Source organism: Mustelus asterias, chromosome 1 (assembly GCF_964213995.1).
Source record: "Mustelus asterias chromosome 1, sMusAst1.hap1.1, whole genome shotgun sequence".
Classification (NCBI taxonomy): Eukaryota; Metazoa; Chordata; class Chondrichthyes; order Carcharhiniformes; family Triakidae; genus Mustelus; species Mustelus asterias.
In genome coordinates, this window is record NC_135801.1 from 159,853,272 (window position 1) to 159,870,486 (window position 17,215).

Genomic DNA, 17,215 nt, shown 5'->3' on the forward strand with positions numbered 1-17,215 from the left:
AGAACAGCCAGCTTTCATGGTGCATATAGGCAGCAACGATATAGGTAAGAAACAGGATGAGGACCTACAATCTGAATTTAGGGAGTTAGGAGTTAAACTAAAAAGTAGGACTTCAAAAGGTAGTAATCTCAGAATTGCTATCAGTGCCATGTGCTAGTCAAAGTAGGAATGTCAGGATCGCTAAGATGAATACGTGGCTTGAGGGGTGGTGCAAGAGGAAGGGATTCAAATTCCTGGGACGTTGAAATCAGTTCTGGGGGAGGGGGGACCAGTACAAATCAGACAGTCTGCACCTGGGCAGCACTGGAACCAATGTCCTGGGGGGAGTGTTTGCTAGTGCTGCTAGGGAGGATTTAAACTAAAGTGGCAGGGGTTGGGAACCGATGCAGGAAGTCAGAAGGAAGTAAAATGGGGACAGAAACAAAAGGCAGTAAAGGGAAAAGTGGAAGGCTGAGAAACAAAAGACAAAAATTAAAATGTGCCACAGTATAGAAAGTGTGGAGAACTCAGTGAATGGGTCCAATTAGGCTAAGAGAAATAAAACACAGGGAGTGTGTGTAAAACATGACAGGACAAATGGTCTGAGAAAGCAGGGCAGAGAGCAAGGAAAGTCTAGGTTAAACTGCATTTATTTCAATGCAAGAGGCCTGACGGACCAGGCAGATTAACTCAGGGCATGGATGGGTACATGGGACTAAGATCATAGAATCATAGAATCCCTACAGTACAGAAAGGGGCCATTCGGCCCATCGAGTCTGCACCGACCACAATCGTGTGAGCTCGCTACACACACCTTTATCCAATACTGGTCAAAATTGCTAGTGCTGGGAATGGCTGCAGGAATCCTGGAATCAGGTCCTACCTGCCATTTTTGAATGATTCCAGAGCTGTCTCAACTCCATGGAAATCTGACCCTACATATTTGTCATATCTGACACCAAGCTACAGGACTTGGTGAGGAGCATAGGAAAGTCACAACACACTTCCTATAGTTTTTCTTTCATTCAACAAACATATCATGCAGAATCTAACTTTTGTTTGGTGTGTAAACAATGGCCAAGGCTTCCTGGAAGTAGCAAGAACTCCAAAAATGATCCCTATAGTAGTTACAAGTTATTTAAGAATCTATGCCTATACTTGTTGTAATCTTTAATTGAAGATAGCATGCTCAGAACTGTACCTCAAATTTTAAATGCTGCGAATTACGAATGAACTCTCACAAGTTAATGATACATCTGAGGGTGCATCTAGGGAAGATTTTAGCACATGGGTACAGTGTTGATTGGATTTTTGAGTATCGACTGTATTGCGGTGGCCCAGGGCTGTTGGTTGTACATTTGGTTGAGGGAAGGATATATTCTTGGGAAGGGGAAAATGTTCTGTGTGTTTCTGGAAAACACACAATATTTTGCTCAAGTAATCTTCAGGTTAAGGCAGTAGTTGCATTTTGTCCTCTTACTGTGCTTTTTATGAGTACAGCTTTACGGGCGGCACGGTAGCACAGTGGTTAGCACTGCTGCTTCACAGCTCCAGGGTCCCGGGTTCGATTCCCGGCTCGGGTCACTGTGTTGTGTGGAGTTTGCACCTTCTCCTCGTGTCTGCGTGGGTTTCCTTCCACAGTCCAAAGATGTGCGGGTTAGGTTGATTGGCCAGGTTAAAAAAAAAATTGTCCCTGAGATGCATAGTTAGAGGGATTAGTGGGTAAATATGTGGGGGCAGGGCCTGGGTGGGATTGTGGTCGGTGCAGACTCGATGGGCCGAATGGCCTCCTTCTGCACTGTAGGGTTTCTGTGAAGTATATCTGTGAAGCTTGCACATTCATACGCTTAGTGATTTTGTATTGAAACTGTAAGGGGACTCTCATGGTCAAAACACAGCATCCAATGTTATTCAGGGAGTTAATTAACACTGAAAATGTCAATCACAGTGTCACCTATTGACAAAACTCCAGTTAAATGTTAACATTTTAAAATGGATTCTGCCATAGAGCTTGACACATCTTTAATGTATCTTGAATTGCAATCTGGAATTGGTATTACTGCAACACAGTCTTCCATATCAATTATGTATATTACATAGGTCAGATGCCCACAGGAACATCTAGAAGCTAGAAATGCTGCTCGAGAAGCAAAAACAGTTGCAAAATTAGTGAAAAGTGCAACTTAGAAACAGTAGTCAGTCAAATACATTAAGATTAGCAAAGGGGAAGAATATCAAGATCTGAAGCAGATAGCAGTGCAGATTTATTTATCTGCAAGTATTAAAAGATGTGAAAAATTGGTAGCTTAATTCCTCCATTCTTATACTTTATTCCCAATCGTGTATGTGTTATTTATTACCTTTTCATATGCATATTGTGTACGCAGCAACAAAGGCAATCTTTCGATAAACACTTTCATACAGGGAGCCTTATTCAATCCAATAATACCCTGTGTTCGGAGAGCCATTCGACAGGATGCTAAGATGTGGTTTTGTGAGATCCACTCTGGGCAACATCTGATTAAAAGGACATCCTAGCAGGAGGGGAAACATATTCAGAAAATTTATAATTCATTCCAAAACAAACTTTTCTCCCCAAGTGAATATCATAACAAATGTCTAGTATACCCCAATAGTACATCACAATAGATATATATTTAAATAAGCCTTTCTTTTGTGTTGTTCATAGATCTCCTACAATAGTGCACTTTGCCCCATCTTTCCCATTCCCCGTGGAAATCAGAGATCACTGCATAACCATTTAATTCATCTTCCAATCAAAAGGATGCTGCTTAATCTCCCTCTTAGTCTCAACAATCTTCCTCTGCTCAACAGAAGCATTATCCATCAAAAAATTATCTTCCAATATTCTGGTTACAAGATTATCTCTCTGTCCCTCACATAACCTCATCGTCTTTGCCTCTCCAAATGCAGACCAACAAGATGTCTCTCAATCTCTCATTTTCCCTTCCCACTCTCATTTAGGGTCGTCATATTTTCTATGTCTGATTTCCTTTCATTAACTTGAGTGTCCCTCTTACTCCCCACCACCCTCTCTCTCTCTCCTTTCCCTCACATCTTCCTTTCTCTTTTACTACCAAGGTGATTTCCCTCCCTCCTCCACTGCAATAATTATTATTTGTCTTCCCCTTTTCTGTTCTCAGAGTTCCAATGCTCCAGAAACTGAATAAGTCTGTCATTTGTTTTGAGACCAATTTCTTTACACATGGATATGAAGGCCATTGTTGGTAACATGAAAAACATTGGGCTGAAAGCAGACAGATGGCGATATAAATTAGGACACCATTGTCATTGGAGGTGTGCCTTCCCCCACCTCATCATGATTTTACAAGTGGCAGGGAGGCATTGGGTGAGCCCTCCACCTGAGCCCAATTGAAGGTTTTAAGTGGACAATTAATACCCAGTTAAGGGCCTCGTCCCACTGCTGCTCTGATTGAATGGGCAGGGGAAGATGTTGGTACTCAACATGTAGCCTGGGAGGTTTAACCCTGCGGAATACCTCATGCTGCACTCCCCCGATGCCAACCAAAGGCTCTCCCTCAGTTCTGCCTCACGTCTACCCTAAATGTCCAGACCCATCACTAAACATCACTTCCTTGTCCTACTTGCAGCACCAACAGTGGCTATTGCTCTGGCTGGTGTGCAGAGCTGCTGGTCTCCATTGGATGGCAGCATTACGAGGCAGGACTTTCTTCTGCAGGTGGTGATATCCCTTGAATTAGTATTCAAGGGATATCACCCAGAAAGCTAAAACGAATCAATAAGTGGAGAAGGGCATACTCCTCTGACATGAACAATGGGGTGTGGGGAACTACCCTCGGTATAATCCAGGCCATTGTATTCACTAATATGCCTGTTTTTATGCTGCTGGATGATATCAAATTTCCAAGATGGCGCCCGAGCGAGGCAACTTCTTGCAAGCTGTGCCCAGCATACCTTCTAATTTCATCTTTTACTCTCGTTCTATGCTTCTAAAACTTAATTCTAATCCTTTTAAACTCTCTAACAATGTTTTAATGACTTACCTTGCATTAAGTTGATCTTTCTCTGTACCCTAGCTATGACTAACACTACATTCTGCACTCTCTCGTTTCCTTCTCTATGAACGGTATGTTTTGGCTGTATAGACAATACGCAAGAAACAATGCTTTTCACTGTATGTTAATACGTGACAATAAATCAAATCAAAGATATCTGGGAGCTGTTTCCTTTAAACATCAAGCATACTATTGGTCTATTTTCATTAGGCTGCTGAACAGAATCATCTGGCTGAATAGGCAACATGAAGTATGGCTGGAGCAGGAAGTGATTTAAAGGATGTGGTGTTTAAAGAATCACTTTTTGATAAATAAGGGAGAAAATGTTTTTGAGAGTGTATGGATATAAGTCTGTGATATTTTTTGTGTGAATGGTTCACCAACGTACTTTAGGGAAGGAAATCCGCTGTCCTTACTTTGATTTGATTTATTATTGCAACATGTATTAGTATACAGTAAAAAGTATTGTTTATTGAGTGCTGCACAGACAAAGCATACCATTCATAGAGAAGGAAACCAGAGAATGCAGAATGTCGTGTTACAGTCATAGCTACAGTCAGTTTTTTTTTGTAATCATTTTTTACAGTCATGGACATAACTAAAGCTACTTAATCTGACCGACATGTGACTCCAGACCCACAGCCACGTAGCTGACTCTTAACTGCCCTCTGAAATAGCCCAGCAAATCACTCAGTTATGAACAAAGCACAAAGAAAATAACAGCACAGGAACAGGCCCTTTGGCCCTCCAAGCCTGCACCGACCATGCTGCCTGACTTAACTAAAACCCCTATCCTTCCGGGGACCATATCCCTCTATTCCCATCTCATTTATGTACTTGTCAAGGCGCCCCTTAAAAGTCACTACTGTATCCGCTTCCACTACCTCTCCTGGGAACGAGTTCCAGACACCCACCACTCTCTGTGTAAAAAATCTGCCTCGTATATCTCTTTTAAACCTTGCCCCTCGCACCTTAAACCTATGCCCCTCAGTAATTGATTCTTCCACCCTGGGAAAAAGCTTCTGACTATCTACGCCTCATAATCTTGTAGACTTCTATCCGGTCTCCCCTCAACCTCCGTCGCTCCAGTGAGAACAAACCAAGTTTCTCCAACCTCTCCTCATAGCTAATGCCCTCCATGCCAGGCAACATCCTGGTAAATATCTTTTCTGTCCCCTCTCCAAAGCCTCCACATCCTTCTGGTAGTGTGGCAACCAGAATTGAATACTATATTCCAAGTGCGGCCTAACTAAGGTTCTATAAAGCTGCAACATGACTTGCCAATTTTTAAACTCAATACCCCGGCCGATGAAGGCAAGCATGCTATATGCCTTCTTGACTACCTTCTCCACCTGCATTGCCACTTTCAGTGACCTGTGTACCTGTACACCCAGATCCCTTTGCCTATCAATACTCTTGAGGGTTCTGCCATTTACTGTATATTTCCTATCTGTATTAGACCTTCCAAAATACATTACCTCACATTTGTCTGGATTAAAGTCCATCTGCCATCTCTCCGCCCAAGTCTCCAACTGATCTATATCCTGCTGTATCCTCTGATGGTCCTCATCGCTATCCGCAAATCTACAAACCTTTGTGTCGTCCGCAAGCTTACTAATCAATCCAGTTACATTTTCCTACAAATCATTTATATATATTACAAACAGCAAACGTCCCAGCACTGATCCCTGAGGAACACCACTTGTCACAGCCCTCTATTCAGAAACGCACCCTTCCACTGCTACACTCTGTCTTCTTTGACCGAATTTTGTATCCACCTTGCCAGCTCGCCTCTGATCCCATGCGACTTCACTTTCTGCCCCAGTCTGCCATGAGGGACCTTGTCAAAGGCCTTACTGAAGTCCATGTAGACAACATCCACTGCCCTGCCCTCATCAATCATCTTCGTCACTTCCTCGAAAAACTCGATCAAGTTAGTGAGATACGACCTCCCCTTCACAAAACCATGTTGCCTCTCACTGATACGTCCACTCATTTCCAAGTGGGAATAAATCCTGTCTCGAAGAATCCTCTCCAATAATTTCCCTACCACTGATGTAAGGCTCACCGGCCTGTAGTTACCTGGATTATTCTTGCTACCCTTCTTAAACAAAGGAACAACATTGGCTATTCTCCAATCCTCTGGGACCTCCCCTGTAGCCAGTGAGGATACAAAGATTTCTCTCAAGGCCCCAGCAATTATATCAAACTTCTATGAAGTCTAAAAGGAATAAACCAGACAGAACACTCGGCATTGACCTAGGCACTGAAAAGGACAACAACAAACTCTGTTGGACCCTTCAACGTCCTCTTTACTATCATCTGGGTGTTTGTACGAAAATTGGGAGAGCTGTCACACACAACAATCAAGCAACAGCCTGACATGGTCATATTCACTGAGTCATACTTAGTGTCCCAGCTACCACCATTACCATCCCTGGATATGTCTTGTCCCACTGGCAGGACATAACCCACCAGAGGTGCTGGTACAGTGGAGGGAATTGCCCTGCAAGTGCTCAACATTGATTCCAGAACACATGAAGCATCATGGCATCAGGTCAAACATGGGAAGAAAACTTCCTGCATCCCCTGTACCCCCCTCAGATGCCATGTTGAACACCAACTGAGAGAGGCACTGAGGGTAGCAAGCGCACAGGAAGTACTCTAAGGGACATCGATGTCCAACACCAATAGTGGCTCACAACTACTACTGACCAAACGGCCTTAGCCTTAAAAGACAAAGCTGCTAAACTGTGTCTGCAGCATGGTGAGCAAACAAACAAACAAGAGGGAAGAGCCAACACAAACCCATCCTCACCGATCTACTGTTGCAGATGCATCTGTCCATGACAGTGCTGGTTGGAGTAACTATCGCACAGTCCTTGGGGAGACAAAGGCCTATTTCCACATTGAGGAAACCTCCAACATGTTGTGTGGCATTACCACAATGATAAATGGGGTACATTTCAAACAGATCTAGCAACTCAAAACTGGGCATCCATGAGGCACGGTAAGTCATCAGCAGCAACAGAATTGTATTCAGCCACAATCTATAATTTTATGGCCCAGCAGAACCAACCCTGGTTCAAAAAGAGTGCAAGAAGACATGCCAAGAGCCACACAAGTCCTAGGGGATTTTCACAGTAACTTCATTGCATTTTAATGTAAACCTACTTGTGACTAATAAATAAACTTTAACTTTATCCAAAAATGAGGTGCCAACCTGCTGAAGCTGCAACAGAGGACTGACTACTTGCAAACAGTGGAACAGAATGCAATAGACAGAGCTAACTGATCTCACAACCATCTGACCAGATCTAAGCTCTGCTGTAGTCACATCCAGTCGTGAATGCTGCTGGGTAATTAAAGACCTCACTGGAGGAAACATTGAAAATTGGAGCAGGTTCTGTAGAAAGGTCATTTAGATTCGAAACGGTAACTCTGTTTCTCTCCACAGATGCTGCCAGACCTGCTGAGTTTATCCTGCATTTTCTGCTTTTATTTCAAATTTCCAGCATCCACAATATTTTGCTTTTTAAGTTACTGCAACAAATCAGCTGGCCGTTTATCTTGTTGTCTGTGGGCCTTTGCTGTGTGAAAAATCAGCTGCCAGATTTCCCCACATCAGAACAATGAACGTATCTCAAAAAGTACTTGGGATGGCCTGAGAATGGCAGGACAAATGCAAGTTCCTTCTTGTGCTATTTTTGATTGTTGACATGAAGTTTCAGAAGGAGCTATCACTTGTCTTATTTCTTGTTTTAACAATTAAAAATGACCAACTGACCTTTGATCTGCTGGAACAAGCTGCTACTCCAATATCTGGAATCCAGGCTATGCCAACAACTGACCCTAAACCAGTCACCACTGTCTGTAGAACTGAACCATCCTGAGAAGGAAGCATAAAAGAAGTCAGCTACAAATATAAAATTGTAACATTCAATTTGTTTAATCCAGTAACAATTGATAAATAGAAAAATTTATCCAAAAATGAAGTTTCAGAAACAACAAATTAAAGGCTCTCAAAATTTAAATCATCCCATCATACTTGCTTCAATTATCTTTGACAGGACCTGATTTACTACATTCAGAGAACATGTACTTGCCGATATCATATTTCTTACTTGCTTAAGCTTCCTAACCCTCGGCATATCTCCTTTGCATTTGTGATTTATGGTATACAGTAAAAATTCTTACCTGCAGAGACCAGATATTTATCAATCCCCCGATTCCTCCAGACAAAAGTGTTAAACCATCAGAATTGAAGGATACCAACATCACTGCAGTAATATGAGCGTTGAGACGAAACACACACTTGGCTCTACCTCTGAACTGAAACTTCTCCTATACCAAATGGAATGTTAGGTTAGAAGGTACTTCTGCTACAGAGAATATTTCTCAATCAGATGAAATGAAAGAAATTTAGATGTATGCACTTGCACTATAGGTGTCAGCTGTGGCATAGTTGGTGGTACTCTTGCCTCCAAGTCAGAAGGTTGGGGCTGTCGCTGGACTAGTAATCCAGAGACCTAGGTAATAATTGGGGACCTGCCATGGCAGATGATGGCATTTGAATTCAATAAAAATCTGGAATTAAGAGTTTAATGATGGCCATGAATCCATTGTTGTCACAAAAACCCATCTGGTTCACTAATGCCCTTTAGGGGTGAAAATCTTCCATCCTTACCTGGGCTAGCCCACATGTGACTCCAGACCCACAGCAATTGTGGTTGATTCTTAAATGCCCTCTGAACAAGCCATTCAGTTCAAGGGCAATTAGGGATGGGCAGCAAATACTGGCCCAGTTGGTGGTGTGGTGGTGACGGAGGCACGTGCGAACGGGACTAAGGCCCAGTGCCTCAGGAAACTATCTGAAGGCAGCCATGGTGGCTGCTAGGTGAAAAGGTGAGCCTTGGTGCTTTAGGTGGCGGCACAGTGGTTAACACAGCTGCCTCACAGCACCGGGGACCAGAGTTCAATTCCTGGCTTGGGTCACTGTCCGTGTGGAGTTTGCATGTGTTTGCGTGGGTTTCTTACGGGTGCTCCGGTTTCCTCCCATAGTCCAAAGATGTGTGGGTTGGGTGGATTGGCCATGCTAAATTGCCCCTTAGTGTCAGGGGGATTAGCAGGGTAAATGGATGGGGTTATGGGGATAGGGCATGGATGGGACTGTGGTTGGTGCAGACTCGATGGGCCGAATAGCCTCCTTCTGCACTGTAGGATTCTCGGCCTTCTTTCCAATTGCAATAAGAACAGAAAAACAGAAAACAGCCCTTTAGCCCTCACAGTCCCCATGGCCTCTCAATGCCAATTCATGTATCCCACACACCCCCATTAGCCTCTCAACCATCCTTGTCAACCTAAGACTCTCAATGCACCCCCAATGGCTACTCATACCCTCCATGCAAACATAATGGCACTTCAATGTCTATTTACCCAGTAGACACTATATAGAACTAATGAAACCTACAGTAACAATGTCATGTTTGTAAAAACTTGTAAAAATCCAGGCATTCATAATTTTCTGACAAAAAAACGACTTTTATTACTGTCCTATAAAGGTGTTAGTCAAACTGCCCACGAAGTTATCAATAGGAGAAACTGCAAGCACTTCTTTATCTTTGGGGTAGCACAGTGGTTAGCACTGCTGCCTCACAGCGCCAGGAGACTCAGGTTCGATTCCTGGCTTGGGTCACTGTCTGTGTGGAGTTTGCACATTCTCCCTGTATACAAAGAACAAAGAATGGTACAGCACAGGAAACAGGCCCTTCGGCCCTCCAAGCCTGTGCCGCTCCTTGGTGTAACTAGACCATTCGTTTGTATCCCTCCATTCCCAGACTGCTCATGTGACTATCCAGCTAAGTCTTAAACGATGCCAGCGTGTCTACCTCCACCACCCTACTTGGCAGCGCATTCCAGGCCCCCACCACCCTCTGTGTAAAAAACGTATCTGCGTGGGTTTCCTCTGGGTGCTCCGGTTTCCTCCCACAGTCTGAAAGATGTGTAAGGTTAGGGGCATTAGCCATGCTAAATTCTCCCTCAATGTACCTGAACAGATGCCAGAGTGTGGAGACTAGGGGATTTTCACAGTCACTTCATTGCAGTGTTAATGAAGGCCACTTGTGACACTAAAAAATAAACTTTAAAAAATCTTGTGTAAATAAAGATTGAGCAAATGAGAAATAAATGTGAGAGAGAAAACAATGAATCAAGCAATATTTTCTATTGGGGACAGCTGTTTCAATAGACTAGTGGATATCTGATTCTCAGCCAAGCCTCATTATGTATTTTTAAAGGGAGACCAAGCCTATCAAGTTTAACACTCAGTGCAGTAGTGTGGTAGTACTTCACTGTCAAAAATGCTGTCTTTCAGATGAGATACTAAACTGAGACCATGTCGACCCTCTCAGGCAGATGTAAAGGATCCCATGGCATAATTTTGATAAAAGAGCATGGGAGTTATTCTGGTGTCTCGGCCAGTATTTATCCTTCGATCAGTTAACATCACAAAAACAGATTATCTGGTCGTTATCACATTGCTTACAGGAGCTGGCTGTGTGAAAATTGGCTGCATGTTTCCTACATCACAACACTGATTACAATTCAGAAGTACATCATTAGCTGTGAAGTGTTTTGAGATGTCTGGTCGTCTGAAAGGCGCTATACAAAAGCAATGCTTTCTTTTAATGCTTTACTTCAAACAGGGTGACCAATTGTCCTGGATTTCTGGGACTGTCCTGTTCTTGAGGTGCTTGTCCCGTGTCCCGATAGTCTGCATCAGGGATGCTGACTGTCCTGTATTCATTAAATTTTGTGTCTGTGCAGTACACACCTGTGTACTCCTCCTGGTAGCATGCTCCCACGTTACCGCAGACTCGACATCACCCCCCCCCACCCCCGGATGTCAAAGTGTCCCTCAATTTATTCCTGAGAGTTGGTCAACCTGATTTTATTCAAAGTTTAATTATGTAATTGTTGCCTTGTTTCTAAGGTTGAGATAATTCAAAACGTAAGATAGAAAAGCAATCTAAAATTTACAGAACACATTTTTTAATATCGTGGTCATAGGTTTTTTTAAAATTAATTACTCCTCTTACCTTAGAAAGCCTTCCTTGCACATCAGGAGAATGCAAGAGGTTTGGTAATGATACAGCAGTGCCACCTTGTGGTAATGTCCAAACATAGACTAATCCATTCTGACAACCTCTGGGACCAAGACATTCGAAAAGTTATTTTTATATTCTGAAACAATTCTTTAAATATAAAAATGTGAGTGTATGTTTGTGTGTATGCGTCGTGGGGGGGGGGGGGGGCGCTAAGCAAAAATCTTCTGAAGTTGAAAAAGCCACCTATTGCACATGCTTGAAATTTACACTGATGAAACCTTTTCCTTGTGGAAACGGACAAAAAAAACCCATTGACCACAGGGGTCTGCATTCTGCATGTAACTTCCTCGAGGCCTTGTGGGAAAAGGTGGATCCTGTCAGATGGTACCCTGAGAAGCCTGTCAAAGTCATTTGGCAGAATGTCCCATCACCAGGATTTTTGAACATGTATCAATTATGTAGCTTGGCTGGAGGTGAGAAGGGCCCAAACACCAGACCCTCTGTGTACACCTGCAGTCTCACCGTCTCTGAACACGGCCATTGAGGTGGCTAGGGTAGGTAAGAGACCATTATCCATCTTCTTCTGGATTGCATCTTTCCAAAGCAGGTCTGGAAAAAGTGGCAATTGTTTTTGTCATGTCAGTGCAAAGACCTGTCAATGACTGAGTTTATGTTTATTCATTTACAAGACGTTGACTAGATTGGCATTTATTGCCTATCCCTAGTTGCCCTTGAGTAGGTGGTGGTGGAGCTGCCTGCTTGAACCGCTGCAGTCCCTAAAGTGTAGGTAAACCCACAGTGCTGTCAGGGAGAGAATTTCAGGATTTTGACCCAGCAACAGTGAGGGAACGGCGGTATATTTCCAAGTCAGGATGGTGAGTGAACTGGAGGGAAACCTCCACTTGGTGGTGTTCCCAGGTACCTGCTGCTCTTGACTTTCAAGGTGGTAGTGGTCATGGGTTTGGAAGGTACTGCCTAAGGAACCTTGGTGAGTTCCTGCAGGGCATCTTATAGATAGTACATGCTACTACCATTGTGCGGCACTGGTAGAAGGAGTGAATATTTGTGGAAGGGATAGCAATCGAGTGGGCTGCTTTGTCCTGGCTGGTGTCAAGCTTCTTGAGTGTTGTTGGAACTGCATTCATCTAGGCAAGTGTAGAGAATTCCATCACATTTCTGATTTGTGCCTTGCAGATGGTGGACAGGCTCTGAGGAGTCAGGCAGTGAGTTACCTGCCATAGGATTACTAGCCTCTCACCTGCTCTGGTAGCCACAATAGTTATATGGCTAGTCCAGTTCAGTTTCTGGTCAATGGTAACCCCAAGGATGTTGATAGTGGGGGATTCAGAGATGGTAATGTCATTGAATATCAAGGGGCAATAGTTAGATCCTCTCTTGTTCAAGATGGTCATTGCCTGGCACCTGTGCAGTGCAAATGTTACTTGCCACTTGTTAGTCCAAACCTGGATATTGTTGAGATCTTCCTGCATTTGGACATCGGCTACTTCAGTATTTGAGGATTCGCCAACAGTCATCAGCGAACATTTCCACTTCTGACCTTATGGTGGAAGGAAGGTCATTGATGAAGCAGATGAAGATGGTTGGGCCTAGGACACTACCCTGAGGGTAGTGCATTGATGTCATGGAGCTGAGATCATTGACCTCCAACCACCACAACCATCTTCATTTGTGCCTGGTATGACTCCAACTATCAGAGAGGTTTCCCTTGATTCTCATTTATTTCAGCTTTGCTGGGGTTCCTTGATGCTCTATTCGGTCAAATGCTGCTTTGATGTCGAGGGCAGTCACCTCACCTCTGGGTGTTTGTCCATATTAATGAGGTTAGGAGCTGAGTGCCCTGATGGCACCCAATCTGAGTGTCCGTGAGCAGGTTATTTCTGTGTAAGTGCCATTTGATAGCATTGTTGATGACCACTTTCATCACTGTACTGATGATCGAGAGTAGACTGATTGGCTGGATGGATTTGTCCTGTTACTTGTGTATAGGACATACCTGGGCAATTTTCCACATTGCCGGGTAGATGCCAGTGTTGTGACTGTATTGAAACAGTTTGGCTAGGTGCACAGTTAGCTCTGGAGCACAAGTCTTCAGTAGTATTGCTGCAATATTGTCAGGGCCCATACACTGCAGTATCCAGTGCCTCCAGCAGTTTCTTGATATCACGCGGAGTGAATCAAATTGGCTGAAGACTGACATCTGTGATACTGGGGACCACTGGATGAGGCCGAAATGGATCGTCCACTCAGCACTTCTGGCTGACGATCAGGATGGGGACATTTGTGGAGCCTCCCCTCCAGTGAATTGTTCAATTGTCCACCAACATTCACGGCTGGATGTGGCAGGACTTCAGAACTTAGATCTGATCTGCTTGGTCTGTCCAGCTGGTGCGACAGGACATACCCAGGAATGGTAATGGTGGTGTCTGGGCCATTATCTGTATGGTATGATTCTATGAGTATGACCACGTCAGACTGTTGCTTGACTAGTCTGTGAGAAAGCTCTCCCAATTTTGGCTTAAGCCCCCTAAGTGTTGCAGATTGGCACATTCCATACATACTCAGGGACAGACTAAAGCTTGGGGCAGTTGCCTCAAAGACACAATGGGGAAAGGGTACTGTCTATGGTCGTCCCACAGTATTACACCAAGGGACTGCAAACTCAAACTCTTCAGACTGTACACACTAGAGATAATTTGACATGAAAAGGAAATGTAGAAATACAACCTGCTATTGCAAAGGTAATGAAGTACCTTAAACTGCATTGAAAGAAGCATTTTACGTCATGTCAAATTTGGACAGCTTCATAATATACCTCTACAAATTTTATGAATAAATTATATTTTCAGGAAAAATATCAATTTGAAATGTTAACTGTTTCCACCGTTCAATTAAATCATGAATGATATTTACCTCAACTCCATTTACCTGCCTCCAGCTCCACTACTGTTACCCAAATATCTGCATCAGAGTTTTGACTTGTGGGACTGGATTTTATGGGGCGTTGCAGCTTCCTCCCCCCCCCACCCCCCCCCCCCCCCCCCCCCCCCCCCCCCCAGAACCCTGTTGATGGCCACTTTCATCACTTTACTGATGATCGAGAGTAGACTGATTGGCAACAGAGTGGTGTTAGTTGTTTTAAGGCAAGACATCCACCCCTATCTCGGGAGGAAATCCCATCTTAGAAAGTTGTTGACCGATCTGATGGCTGGCGGCTCTGTAATCCCAGCGGTGCCATCCAGTAGTGGTGGCCACTGCTGACACTGAAGGCAGTGCCACCACATTGAGGAGCCCAGGTAATTCAGAGGTCAGGGATCTCAGTAGCGGGGGGAGGCTGGGTTCAACATGCTGGGGGGGGGGGGGGTGGTGGTTAAGGAGGGGGTAGATCCAATGAGTCCAGGGGACTCACACAGAACGTTTCCACCCTCACCTTGATATCAGCCTGTACAGCTTTCTGCTTGGCAAGGGTCTTCCCTCGCTGCTAGTAAAATATCAGCAGAGGTGGGATGAGGCTTTCAAGTGACCATTAACTCGCCATTTCAGAGTCTCAATAGGCCCAAGGGTGGGCAAGTTGCTAAATGCTTTCCCCAACCCCAGGTCAGGGGGTGGGCAGGTTGCAGTGGGAAGGCCATCTGCTCAATTCCACATGCCCTGCCTCGCCTTCAAACCTGCTGAAGGGAAAATGCAATCTGTGGTTTTCTATAGATGGCATTTTAACTTTGTTTTTAAACACAAAAATGATACATTAGGCAAGGACATTTTTGCTTCCGTTGATGCTTGTGGGTCAGCACTGCTGCCTCACAGCGCCAGGGACCGGGTTCAATTCCTGGCTTGGGTCACCGTCTGTGCAGAGTCTGCACATTCTCCCTGTGTCTGCGTGGGTTTCCTTTGGCTGCTCCGGTTTCCCCTCAGTCTGAAAGACGCTCTGGTTAAGTGCATTGGCCATGCTAAATTTTCCCTCAGTGTACTCGAACAGGCGCCACAGTGTGGCGACACAGGGGATTTTCACAGTATCTTCATTGCAGTGTTAATGCAAACCTACTTGTGACAATAATAAATAAAGAAACATTACTTACACTGCAAGCATTAGTCTCGGATCCAGACCTTTTCCTGGAAGTGGACACCATGCTGAAGTATTGACTAATGCTGAGTGGAAGAGAGTTTGGACTGCAAGCCAGACACTGCCTATTCTTCCCCAGATTTTCACCATCTCTTCTCTGGCAACAGCAAGCAGCAGATGCCCAGTTGGATCCCATTTCAAGCTGGTTACACTTTCCTTTATCAAAATGAGAACAGACAAGGAAGAGTAAATTGAGTAACAAGAATTCAGTGTTAAATATGAAATTATGACTGAATCACAGAAAAACTCAGGTACGGTTGGTCTTAAAATCTAATATCTCACAATACTCCGCTCCCTCGACATTTATCCAATTCTTACATTTTCCACATTATCTTTTTCTGTGGATACTTCACTCCACATGCTCACCATTCTCTACTTCCTGGACCAATATGTTTCTACTCCAACATGGAAAGTGGTCTTGCTCAATTTCATTCTGGGAAATATACTGGAGTAAATGATCGCGTGAATAGGAAAACAATTACAAAATACTGACTACAACATAACTGGGTGAAATTAATAAAGAAAACATAGGTCTACATTCAGAAATAAGGGTTATCTGCTGGATTGGGCAGTTCTAAAAACATTCTACCGTAACTGGTTATAAACAGCAACAGTATAGCAGAACAGTGGTGGGAAATCTAGGAACCATCCACAGAGAGAAATGGCAACAAGAAACAACTGAGAGGACACGCCCCCATTTTTACAATACCAGCTATTATGTTCAGTTAAGCTTTTTGAAGTCCTGAAGGTCTTAGTGAGATTAGTGACTGGGTGGGTGTGTGGGTAAGCGAGTGAGTGGGTAAGCGGATGAGAGTGTGAATGGATTCCAGGGAGTTGGGGCTGGATTACAAGAGAGTTAGATTTGGTGGTTTGGCAGTAGATGGTTGGTTCAGGGTGGCTGGGTAGTTTGGTTGGGGCTAATTGGGAAGGGGATGGGATCCACTGTTAATCATTGACCTAAACAAGCAATTAATAGCAGGACAATACCATGGTAAATATCGCACAAAGGACCAAGTCTCCAACATTGATCTCACTATTATGGCCATTTTCAGAGGGGTCCGGACAGTGCTACTCTGGCTATCGCTTGTGCATAGGTCAGGACTTCTGAAGGGTCCCAAGGCGCAACATGTTGAATGGTGCGCAATTAAATCACTTGGGAGGCTAGATTGTACCCGGGAAATAAAGGCTCTTATTACTAACAAGAATGGAGCACACTATATACAATACAATCCCAGACTAAAGGGTCACCAAGCAGTGCAGTGACCTTTATACTTCCCCAGGTAGGCGGAGCCAACTGGAGTGTACCACAGAACAATATCAACAGGTAGAACAGCCCAACCTTAACCCCAACAGTGACAACAGTAACATATCTACAAATACCCATAGTGCTGACCATCCATGGCTCAGCACTCATAGTGGTAACCAACTATGGTTCACCACATTGAACATTTCAGCATTGCTGCTGTTGGCATTGAAAGATCGGCAGCCAATATGTACCAAAGGGAATTACCAAAGGAAAAGGAATGGGTTTGAAAAAGTAAATCAGCAGAACTCAAGGAAGGTTAAGGGCCCTGGTGGCATCAAACCTGGGCAGATGAAGGAAGTTAGAAAGGAGCCATATCCTTCATGGAAATGCAAATTGTTACATCTCAGTTCATATAAAAGTAATGAGAAATTAGGTAATTGAAAATAATTTAGTCTAGAGAAAGGTCACTGAATAATAGTCAGAATAATGACAGAACAAAAGGAAGCCATACTGGCTTCTAATCAGTCCCATTTCCTCACACTATCCCTGCAGCCTCTTAAGAGCCCGTACATTTTCCTTTTGAAATTATTGATCACCTCCGCTTCCACCGTCCTTGTTACTACTCGCTGTATAAAAAAGTTCACATCCACCCACATCTCTTGCCCAAAACCTTGAATCTGTGTCCCCT

General features: G+C 43.9%; 1 protein-coding gene across 10 annotated transcripts in view; it reads right to left on the reverse strand.

Annotated features, from left to right (window-relative positions):
- The window catches only part of LOC144499695 (putative E3 ubiquitin-protein ligase HERC1), a 297,885-nt gene that overhangs the window by 63,089 nt on the left and 217,581 nt on the right, over positions 1-17,215 (reverse strand). For all 10 annotated transcript variants that reach the window (XM_078222046.1, XM_078222037.1, XM_078222064.1 and 7 more), the window contains 5 exons: positions 15,238-15,437; positions 11,135-11,243; positions 8,235-8,381; positions 7,825-7,926; positions 2,340-2,513 (listed from right to left, as the gene is read on the reverse strand). In XM_078222046.1, the coding sequence (XP_078078172.1) occupies positions 2,340-2,513; positions 7,825-7,926; positions 8,235-8,381; positions 11,135-11,243; positions 15,238-15,437 (732 nt within the window). The remainder of the gene's footprint in view (positions 1-2,339; positions 2,514-7,824; positions 7,927-8,234; positions 8,382-11,134; positions 11,244-15,237; positions 15,438-17,215) is intronic.